A 12,129-nucleotide genomic window follows, 5' to 3' on the forward strand; every position below is an offset into this window, starting at 1 on the left:
ATTTTAAATTAGAATAAAACATTTATCCAACAAGAATGAAGGATGAATTTAAACACCTTACCACAAAAATGCGTTGCAGTCACATGTAATGACTGTTAGAAATGACCAGTCAGAGACAGACGTGGGGGGGGGGGTCTTATCAGGCAGACCAGGAGGGGCGGCGCCATTATAACAGCAGTGGCAGCATGAAGTTTGCTGGAATGACAGGGGCGGAAAATAAAAATGGCACCTATTGCATGACGTTGTAATGATTCCGTTCTGAATGGCCAAGGGGGAGATTTACCGCCACACTCCCGAATCCCGGAGGCTTGCTGGGTTGATGACTGTTTTAATAGACTAAACGGCCCCGGGGTAACAGCTCTGCCATTCCCCACACCCTCCCTCCCTTCATGCACAGCTACAGCACCCATAAGGTGAGACCCCCAGTAGGAGAAAAGGGTTGTTCCCAGCCAAGAAAACACACCTATCATACAGCACCAGATATAAACAAGGCAGAAGCCCAAACAAACTGGACACCAGGTGTTTTAGGTACGTCATCTACTGGAGCTGCCCAGCCCATCCCACTGTGATCTGTGGACACTGTGCAGTTCACTGATACTGGGTCTCCATGTCTCACCACCACTCTGGGAGGATGGAGCTCAAGACAGCCATCTGCAGCTGCCAAAATAAAAATTGAAAATAATTATTAAAAAACAAAAAAAATTTGGGCAATTTTGATAATAGTGGGTCTCCATATCTTTACAGCACTCTCCATCAGTACATTTCAGGGGTACATGCCTCATTGTATGTACAAAGCCAAAAATAGGAAGGTATTTAAAATGACCACCATCATGACAGGAGTCCAATACAAAAATCATCAGCAGCTACAAAAAAGAATGGCAGCAATAAGCGATACTGGGTTTGAATCTCGCGAAATCACTTCAGCTGGGGACGGGAAAGCTGCAGTATTTACTATCCATGTAACTATAAGCTACTGGCAAAGACAAAAAATATCAGGAATAATATTATTACTGGAGACGTGATGGTACTTCGTGCTGCTGGGTTGAACCAGGCAGTGACTGACAGTGCATGATGGGATCTGGCCTCATTTCAGCTAAAACGCTACTGAGCACAGGCCGGTCTCCCTCCCAGCTGCAAAAGCAAAGAATGAATGGCATTTTAAAAGTATCCCCAATGTTGCAATGTTATACGGGGCTGAAACCTGCTTTAGATCAGAGCTCATCTGCCGGTGGGGAACATCAGACCAAGACCTTCGTCTTATACGCTGGGCAGAGGGCCCTGGGCAGCACTTGCTGGAGGGACTGTATCTCCCAGCTGGCTTGGGGCCACAGTATAGGTGAATTTTGGTCACTAAGCAACTTTTCCTTTCCTTTCTTTGATTTTATTACTGTCTAATTTAACAGTGGCCCTTTTATGTGTGCGTTAGCCTACAATGCATGTATTTTAATTTATATTTTATGATAGCTATTAATGTTAGTGTGTTGTATTTCACACACGTTATGATTGTACAGCACTTTAGTCAGTGTTGGCTGTTTTAAAATGAGTCTTATAAATAAATAAAATTGATTTGATCTGATTTATTTTGTCCCATGGGGTCAGGCTGCCAGCTCACATGACCAAGTGTAAGTCTGGGCTGTTTTAGAATGTAGAGACGGTGAAATAACATAAAACTGGAAAAACAAATGGGAATTGTAAAGAGTTTTATTAAGATGGTGACACTGTAACCGTGATACACAAAAAGAGTGTCAGGAGTAACCAAAACATAAAGCAGAATAAGTGAAACATGCAGCTAACTTCATTCATTCATTTTCTGTACCCGCTTGGCCTATGCAGGGTCACGGGGGTGCAGAGCCCAGCCTGGAAACAACAGGCGCAAGGCAGGGAATAACCCACGATGGGGCGCCAACCCAGTGCAGATGCAACTAACTTTTCTTGCCCAAACAGATCATAACAAAAAAGACAACAATACCCCCACCCACATAAACAGCGAAAAAAAGATAAACCCGAGGCCAAGACAACAGCATGCAATAAAAAGAATGCAAAAATTAAGGACAATGAGGGTCAGAGCAATATCCATAGTCATTTCAATCCGAAGCCAAAATTATTTTGTCCTAATCAGAACAAGACAAATGACATGAACTGAATCATGTATCCAGACTAGCCACGACCAAATGAAGCTTCATCATTTTCTATATTTTTTAACCCCCACTAGATGGCGATATTGGTTTACTTTGGGGGATGCATTGAGCCTGTTTTTTTTTTTTTAATAGAGAGCACCATCTAGTGGTGTCAGAAAACACAGCAAATGGTTCATGAAGCTTCAGTTGGACATCAGTAACCCAGACTAGGAGGCAGACCCGGAAGGGGGAGTGAATATATGGCAGCGCACATAACAAATACCAGAGGTATGTAACAAAGTGTTCACGGAAAGGTGTGGATGTAAAAATCAACGTTTGAATTTTAAAAATTCTCCATGCAGGGACTTTTCAATGGGCAGGCGGTCCTTGGCAGGGCTGGTCGAAGCTCATGTGACAAGCTTCATCATCGGCACCCCCTCCCTTCCAAATTCCACTTTCTCTCATACACATGTCAAGCTGAAGGGAGGTCGTTGGAATGGTAAAAGTTCTTAGATGATGCGGGAGGGGCTATGTTGGATCCCCCTTATAAGATGCCGCCCTGGGCAGTTGCCCATCTTGTCAGGATTGAGACCCCGATGAAAGTTATTTTTTTTTTTTTATAAAGGTAATCACTACCCTTAAGGGGAGGCATCTTAAATAGTTTGGGCAAAAGAGACAGGTGCCTGATAAGGGTACAAAGAACATTAAGTTGTATGTATTTGTCAAATGTATCAGATAGAAATCATGCGATTTTTATATAAAACTTATACAATTTGTAATATCCCACACAATACAATCTAAAGACATATGCTGTCTGAAGGAGAATCAACAGCAATCTGGGGGCAGCACATCAGCATTGATCAAACGACACAGAAATATTCAGGAAAAGCAGCATCAATGTACCTACCATGTTACAGCAACGTAATTCACACAGGCTGGGAACCCGATTTTTTGATGAACTTCCGATATATAAAACATATGCAGATGACAGCTACAGTCACAACCATAGCCACTAATACTGAAATAATCCAGGGTGCTGGTCCTGAAGGACCTGTGGAAGGAGGTCAGTGTTAAATCATGGATGCACAGGAGCGCCACAAGCACCACATCAAAAAAATGAACAAAAAATAGATGCAATAGTTTATAGAAATAATTCCTCAGCACTGGAAAATTCCGGAGCTCGCAGGTCTCCCTGCAGACTGTTTCCAGCAAAATGTTTGTCGGTGTGATTCTGTGTTTAGTTCTGTTTTAAAAGCTTTTGCTCAATGACAGTTAAAAACAGCACCTGCCAAGTCATCCAGCACAGACCATTGTTTAATTGTCAATGGCTGACTGAGGGGGCAGGAGGTGCTTTGAAAAGGGGCAAATGGTCAGTGTTTACGGGAAAGTATGAAACCTTTAGCTAAACGTGTCCACAGCAAACTGCTTTATACCTGATAGAGCTGGTTACAGGTACGTCGTGGGGCTCGTTTCCCAGCCCCCACCTCACCCCCCCACCCCAAAACATCCATTCCATCCCTGAGTTTCACAGCCTCTTATTTAAGTTTATTTATATCAGAAACACAAAGGACTGCAGATCTCAGATTACTGGAGGACTAACTGAACTATTTCTTGATTATTTAGTGCTTCAGTTCACTGGTCCTCGGATACAAATAAGCAAAGTGAATCACTAGAACATGAATGAAAATAGCAAATATGAATTTAATAGGCAAATGAAATTCTACATACCTGAAACTGACTTATTTTTGACATTCAATGGTTATTTGAATAATCAAATGTTGGAAGCAATGTACAATTTACCTGGAATTTTAGTTAATATTTGTGGTCCTGTTGTGTCCGGTAGTGGGCTGGTCCTGGTCACGGTGACAAACGCTGTTGTTGTGTCCGGTAGTGGGTTGGTACTGGTCACGGTGACAAACACTGTTGTTGTGTCCGGTGGTGGGCTGGTGCTGGTCCTGGTCACGGTGACAAACACTGTTGCAGTGTCACTCCCCAGCCTGTTGGTGGCAGTGCAGTTGTAAAACCCTTCATTGGCAGATGAAGCTTCTGCGATGACAGCAGTGCTGCTGCCCCCAGAGCTGGTGACCCTCACATTCCCAGCATCTATGTAGCTCCATCGGACCTGAGGAGGGGGTTTCCCCTCGGCGCTGCAGGACAGAGACACCGTCCCACCCTGGGATACAGTCACATTGTCCTGCCCTACTTTGATCTTTGGTGGGTCTGGGGGATAAACAAAAAACATTAATATCAATGTAAAGAGAAACAAATTTGTAACTGGAACAGCAACACACAATGGGGCACTCAAGGTTCACGGTTACTTTATCGTCATCGACAGCTGTGTACACGTACATAGTGAGATGAGACAACATTTTCCATGGACCTACATCAACATATAACAAGATACAATACAATGTGCACAAGGACGAAAACACTAAAGAGTGCAACAATATAACCATAAAGGGTCATGGGGCACTGAGGAATTTTCTAGACACATATTGAAATGTAACCAGCATCAGAGAACCACCAACCAGCTTGCTGGTTATCAGTTACGGCACACAAGGAACATAGAACAACAAGGGGGCGGAGTGTTATAGGCAAACTGCAAGTGCCATTGAGATTTTAATGGAATTGTTGTGAAGAATACAGTGAGGTGGTGAACTAGTATGGCATTTGGCTAGGAAGAGAGTTTAACATGGAAGAATTCTGATGGCTTGTGGTTTGAAGTTGTCACACAGCTTTGTTACCGTTTACCAGACGGCAAGAGAGAAAAGTCCATGTAGTGGGTGGAGTAGGTCTTCCACAGCGTTACTGGCGCTGTGAAAGCAGCGGTTGTGGTAGATGTCCCCAGGAGAGGTAGGGACACCCCAGTGACTTTCTCCGCTGCCCTCACTATCCACTGCAGTGTTGCAGTCTGAAAGCATGCAGTTCCCGTACCAGAGTGTCATGCAGCTGCAGAGCAGACTTTCAATGGTTCCCCTATAGAATGTGGTGAGGATTGGAGAGGAGAGTCTCTCTCTCTTTAGTCTCCGTAAGAAGTGCAGACGCCGTGGCTAATCTCTTGGCTAAGGGGGCTGTATTTCGGGACCAGGTAAGGTTCTCCGTGATGAGGACACCCAGGAACTTGGTGCTTTTGACCCTCTCTACGGCGGCACCATAAATGGTGGGAGGTGGGTGGACAGTGTTTGTTCTTCTGAAGTCTATTATCATCTCTTTTGTCTTTTCAACATTAAGAGGCAGATTACTGCACTTACACCAGGCTGCGAGTCTTGTCGCCTCTTCCATGTATGACGAAACGTCATTATTGTCAATGAGACCCACCACTGTCACGTCATCCGCATATTTGATGATAAGGCCGGAGCTGAGCTTCACTGAGCAATCATGGGTCAGTAGTGTAAACAGCAGATGGCCAAGAAGGCAGCCCTGCGGAGCTTCCAGGCTCAGTGTGATGGTGCCAAAGGTGTAGGTGCCTGACTGAGGCCTTTCTGTTAGAAAGTCAATTATCCAGAGTAACTAGGGGGGTGTTCAGGCACAACCCCCTCAATTATGTGTACAGTTTCGGAGGAATTCTGGTAGTAAATGCTGAGCTGAAGTCGATGAACAGAATCCTTACAGAAGAGCTTCTACTGTCCAGGTTGGTCAATGACAGGTGGAGTGCAGTGGATATGGCATCATCGATGAATCAGTTTGGGCGGTACGCAGACTGGAGAGGGTCTGAAGAGCTGTGAAGGGCAGCTTTGATGTGGCTCATGACTAGTTTCTCAAAGCACTTCATAATGGCTGAGGTCAGTGCCACAGGACGGTAGTCATTCAGATGGACACAGGTGACTTCTTGGGAACTGGAATGATCGTCGTGGTTTTCATGGATGAAGGTATAACTGCCTGGCTCTGGGAGATGTTAAACACATCAGTGAGGACATCAGCCAGCTGATCTGCACACACGTTAAGTAACCGGTCAAGTATGCGGTCAGGACCCGAAGCTTTGAGACGGTTGACTCTGGATAGTGTTCTCCTCACTGAAGCAATAGACAGAGAGATTACCTGCTCATCAGGGGGAGGGGCTGGACGTGCTCGCATCATGACCGTTGAGTACATCAAAACGCGCATAAAAGTTATACAGGACGTTATGGAGGAGAGAGTCATGTTGCTGGTTTGTATTCCGTGATGGTCTGAGTCTCCCTCCACATGCTATGTATCTGTTTAAATTGTTTATCAGACACTTTTACCCATAGTGACCAAAATTACACCTTTACAGTTTTAGCACAGTTGGAGGGGGTGCACTGGACTGTGACCAAACAAATATACAGGCACACAGATCCCGGCACAAAAAGGACTGAAAGTGACTGGCCAGGAAGCCATATTCCTATAGGCACAGAGAGATGCTGCTGCTACAGACAGCCAGTGATAACAGATTAATACTGCAGGTATTTCAGGAAGAGACAGACAATTCTGACTCTCACTGTGACGTTACTGATATAGACTGTAATACTGTACTTAGATTCATACAGACAATGATAATTCACTCTGAATAAACTGTTCTAATGTTGGTGACACAGGCAGACTGAAGTTAAATACTCACAGTGCACAGTGATATTGAGGGGTGTTGATTTCATTGCTAGGGGGGGTTGTGGTCCTTCTGGTCCCAGGTCCAGTTCTGCCTCACAGCTGTACTCTGCTCCATCATCAGCTCTGCTGGGGGTGATCAGGAGGGTGGAGGACACACTCACAGGTGCCTTTTCTCTGTCAGACTTTCCATCTTCTATGACATAGTCTCTGTCTTCATGTACTAATGTGTCCCCTTTGTACCACTTCACAGTGAGGTTCTGAACAGGAGCGATGTTCTGGATCTCACACTTCAGCTGGTACTGACTCCCCTCCACCATGGAGTCAGTAGAGTTCACAGAACTGACAGATACACTGTCTGGGGGTTCTGTGAGGGAAAATGAGAAGCATTATTTCTCAATAATAACTCACACATGAGACAGCTGTGCCTTATAGGAACAGAGACACATAGAGACATCCATGCCTTACAGTGAAATATTCTGCTGGGTGTTACTGATGTTTTAAGGTGATGCTCAGGTTGAATATTTCCCAGGTGTATGAGAGCTGACAGCTGCAGTAGCTCCATCAGAAGAGACACACTTACTGTACACAGTGACTGAGAGACGTTCTTTACATTGAGCTTTTCCTGGACGGTTTGCAAAGCACAGAGGCCCTAAGTCCCAGATTTTCAGACTTTCCACCCTCCAAGTGAGAAACTGGACACCAGGTGTATTAGGTACGTCATCTACTGGAGCTGTCCAGCCCATCCCACTGTGATTTGTGGACACTGTGCAGTTCACTGATACTGGGTCTCCATGTCTCACCACCACTCTGTTAGGATGGAGCTCAAGACAGCCATCAGCAGCAGCTGCAAATGCAAAAAGTGAAAGTAATATTTTATCAATTTCAGCAATACTGGGTCTCCACAGCACTGTCCTCCAATATAGTGTAGCACCGGCAGGGCATATGTCCCAGCATGCCCCGCGTGGAATTGTAAATAGCCCTTGTTGTATTGTTGTTGCTGTTGTTGTCAATGATAATGGTTGCATTTCCCTTTTGTCACTTGTGTGTCTGCCCGTGTCTTGTATGTATCCTGTCTGATCCTTGCATGTATTTATCTTGTGTATCTCCCACTACATGTGCACCTTATAGTTCGGCGTCTGACAACCTTGTGTTTCCGCTCTGAGTATTTGGTTCGGTCCTTGTTAGGTGCCCATTACAGTCCTGTAAAGGCTTGCTATAAAAGAGCGCGTTCTCTCCACCAAGCAAGTCTCCTTGTCTGTCTCTCGCGATGCCTCGGCCCGCCCAGCGCTACAATACTGCAGTACAGTCCTCATTGATAGGTTTAAAGCAAAAGATGGAAGGTATTTGAAATGACTACTGAACTGTAGGGTGCTTAACCTAAATGAAACTTGGTTCAGGTGAGGTAGAAACGCTGCGGGTAGTCGGTCAGGACTGTGAAGACATACTAGACTTAGGAAGAGTCAGGCACTATTGTCCAGTCCTTAGTTATTTACTTGCAGTGGGATTATACGTAGAACCCAGGAACAAAGGTACATATGCAGGAATATCCGTGTGGTTCTAAAATGGATACAAACTTAAATTAAACAGTAACATCAACATAATGAGGATTATATTCTCACCTAATGAACCCAATACAATACAAATCATTCTTACACACTATAACATACTCAATTAGCGGCTACACATCGCTATACTGGTAACACGAAGGGCAAATAATATATATCCGGTTAAACGCAACACACTCGCGAATTAAATGTACATGCCAATATAAACAGGAATAACTTAAACGATGTAGGATTACCGGAATCGGGGAATTACAATTAAATAATGCTTCCACAACTCAGGGAATTAAGTAGGCCTAATGCGCAGTTATCGGTAAATGCGCAAGTATCTACTATAAGTTTTCTGTAATGCAACATTTACTTGTATCTCCACGCACACTCTGAAATGTAACAAAAGGGGAGATTACGGCGGATAAGAAGTTAACGAACTGAATAAACTAAACTATACGCGCTGCATCCCTTGTGCCAGCTGCCCGCATCCTCACTTTGCCCTCTTCCGGGCATACGTCTTACGAACGCACGTTACCAGTCCTCGTACGTGTCAATGTAAGTAAAATATAATAATTATAATAGTTACCTGGATTTTTGTACAACTACTACCATCAAAAAGGTGTTTTAAAGGTGTCCTCCTCATGTCAGGGTTTCAATACAAAAGTCATTGTCATGACATGCTCGCCCGATCCTCCTGTGTGCCACGCCCCCCTCGTTACCTCGTGTTACTTCCTGATTGTGATCACCTGTTGCCTATTCTTTTCGGCTTGTCCTGTGTATTTAGTCCGCGTCTGAGTCCGTTTTCTGCAGGTCTGTCATTGAGGTGGTTTGCCGCGTGCTCCCCTGTTCGCTGTTCTGTCCGAAATAAACAGTGTTGATCGCACGTACGGCTCTCTCGCCTGCTTCCCCGCTCGCATTCATCATTAGGTACAATGCAAAGAACGTTTAATTAATTGGTTCTGGGTCTCTGTCTGGCAACAGCCTCCCAGCTGGTAATGGGAAAGCTGTGGTATTTACAAACAGCTGGCACAGTGACCTCACACCTCCTGGCTTTTGGGCTTCATTTCTACCCATATCTGTGACATTTCTCCCCGTGTTTGCGTGGGTATCCTCCCAACAATCCAAATTCTTCCCACAGTCTGAAAATACGAAGTGGTTTTGCTAAATTGCCCATAGTATATGAATGTGTCCTATAACGGACTGGCATCCCATTCACGGTACCTCTTGTCTTGTGTACTATGTCAGTGGTGGAAAGACCAGGTCCTGAAAGTAAGAATCCAGACCAATATTTTATTTCAACCAACCAGTTGAGTACTCTGTGACTGTGACTCCTTATGTTCAACTGGCTGGTTGAACCAAAATTCTGGTGTAAATCTGAACTTTCCACCGCTCTGCCCTGTACAGTCTGTCCCTATTAAGGTAATGGAAGATAGATGGATTATACAGTGTAACTGCATGGCTGAGTTGATGTCTGCACTGTGTTTCTGTCACTGCCACATTCCCGCCTGGGCCAAATGCCTCTAGTGACCAAGTACCATTCGTAAGCAGCCAGACTCTTCAGAGCACATCCTTGTATATTTGACAACATAGAAATGATATGTATGGGAAAATGACAGGATATCAATAGGCAAAAGAAGTGGAAGGATCGTTTCCGCAGAGAACAGCTACATGGTGGGGGCGCCGACTATATATATATATATATATATATATATATATATATATATATATATATATATATATACACTATCCCCAAGGGGGAAATTCGGATATCCAGTAGGTCCTTTAAAAAAAAAAATAAAAAAAGTACATACTAATACAGATAAATAAATAGCATACTAAAATACATCCATATTACACAGTCCCTTAGTTATAATACAGTTACAATAGATTGACGACAGAGGGTGGATGGGGAGGATGAGGTCAGAGAGCACTATTAAAAAGTCTAATTGCAGTGGGGCCAAAGGACCTTCTAAACCGCTCATGCAGTTCTGCAGCGCAGTGAGAGGAGCCGTCTACCACTGCTGCTCCTCTGCCCAACCATGAGGCTGTGAAGAGGGTGTAGACTGTTGTCCATTATTAGCCAGTCAATTTCACTTTGTCTTGGAGGGTGCTCTCCGTGTGCCAGTGAAAGCGGCTGGCTATGTCAGTGACCCGAGAGGTATTCGAGCCCTCTGTACTGCCAATGTAACAGGTTATGTTATTTATAAATTATGATTATATAATCACACAAAATTCTATCTTCTTTTGTTAACCTGATGGCAGGGCTAGCCCTTTAATTATTAATTATCCCACCATGCTGGGTTCTACGTCCCCCTCCCTCTGTCATTTCCCCATTATAAGGGTCCTGATCTGCGCACGTAGATGGGTGAGGATTGTGTATCAGGCTCCCTGAGTTCATAAAATGGTATAAGTTTTTAATATAAACTATTTTGATTTATTATATAAGTTGGGGATTAAATAAGGCCTGCACACTGTAGGTGTGTAAATTCTATATATATCGTGAACATATGTATAACTTTGCATTGTACAGAGAGCGAGAGGGTTCATAGGCACATGGGAGACTTACAGCATTTGAATTGTACCCCGTCACGTATGGATTGTTCAGTTTGGATTGTACTCCCTTTTCCCTCGCCAGTCACCCAATCTCACTTCCTCAGGCTGTTTCCTCAGGCGGTGCACATGGAGAGAATGTGAGTGGGCATTGGCATGTGGGGGAGTGTGTTCAATAAACAGCGGGAAATGACACCGGTGCCCTCTCCATCCCTTCCTCCTAACCGCCCCCCCCCGGCTCCGTTTATTACAATGCAAAATACAAGTAGAGGGAAGAGCTGGTTACACCGACACACCGTGGCAATTAATCGCAGACACAATCATGTTGCAATATCATCAAAACTTTACTGTCATATATAGACATTTTTGACTGTGATGTAGAATGTGCTTCAGGGTCAGTAGCCATCGTATGTTTTTGGACTTTGGAGGACCACAGTGCCACTATGCCGCCCAGTCTCTGTGTTCAGTATAGAAATTAAATTCTACTAGAAATCCTTGCTCATACTATTCTCTCATTGGGGTATTAACATTAATGGAATTATAGTCAATGCGGTCAAAAAAAGAAATGTTATGATTTTATGATTAGTGCTAATGCATTAATTTTGATACCACAAGTTCTTAAATTTATTCTTACATTACTACACATCGTTCAAAGAACCTGTTTTACAAAATTTCAGAGTCCAGAAGTCCTCTTCGTGGGAGGATAAAAGGAAATTCGGTGCAATTCTTGTGCCACAGTTGCAGAGGAGGGTATAGAGGTGCATGGGGGACTATAGGACAAGCAGCAGTGCAATAAAAGACAAAGCAGTGCAAGATAAAAGGCAATATAGGGCCTAGAAATTGAAATTGAGCAGGTACTGCATTTGTGCGCGTTTTTTGTACTTATCGGGGGTGTTGCATTAGAAATTCAACTGTAACTGCGTATTAATAAAGGAAAAACGGCATATTTCAGAGCACCCTCCCTTAAGTGTCAAAAAACGTCATATCACCAACAAAAGCTATTCAAACATACTTACTGGATCCGGATTCATACAGCTGGTGTCCCACAACGAACAAAATCAGGAGAAAACGGTCCGAATTTATAACTTCCATTTTCCGAAAACTGGGATTACTGCCCTTTACTTTACCGTCCAGAGCCAATTAGGATTTCTTACGCAGGAAAAGGTTTTCAGATAACGCCCAAACCCCAATTCAGAGGGCGGATGTAGAAGATATGATTTTGATCGTATCCGTGTGCTGTGAATAATGATGGCGAAAAAACACTATTGTTATATTTCCGATTATTTGCTTGACAGAAGTCTTTATCCAAAATTACATGCAAAGCGAGACAGATAAAACACGGCAAG

General features: G+C 43.9%; 1 protein-coding gene across 9 annotated transcripts in view; it reads right to left on the minus strand.

The window, feature by feature from the left end:
• The window catches only part of LOC111849264 (cell adhesion molecule 3-like), a 40,982-nt gene that overhangs the window by 20,959 nt on the left and 7,894 nt on the right, over positions 1–12,129 (minus strand). For 2 of the 9 annotated variants that reach the window (XM_072704669.1, XM_072704670.1), the window contains 3 exons: positions 6,694–7,044; positions 3,918–4,337; positions 1,684–3,168 (listed from right to left, as the gene is read on the minus strand). In XM_072704669.1, the coding sequence (XP_072560770.1) occupies positions 3,044–3,168; positions 3,918–4,337; positions 6,694–7,044 (896 nt within the window). In that variant the 3' untranslated portion in view covers positions 1,684–3,043. The other 7 variants (XR_011984673.1, XR_011984674.1, XM_072704668.1 and 4 more) reach the window with 7 other exon arrangements.

The sequence above is a fragment of the Paramormyrops kingsleyae genome, chromosome 22, assembly GCF_048594095.1.
Source record: "Paramormyrops kingsleyae isolate MSU_618 chromosome 22, PKINGS_0.4, whole genome shotgun sequence".
Taxonomy (NCBI): domain Eukaryota; kingdom Metazoa; phylum Chordata; class Actinopteri; order Osteoglossiformes; family Mormyridae; genus Paramormyrops; species Paramormyrops kingsleyae.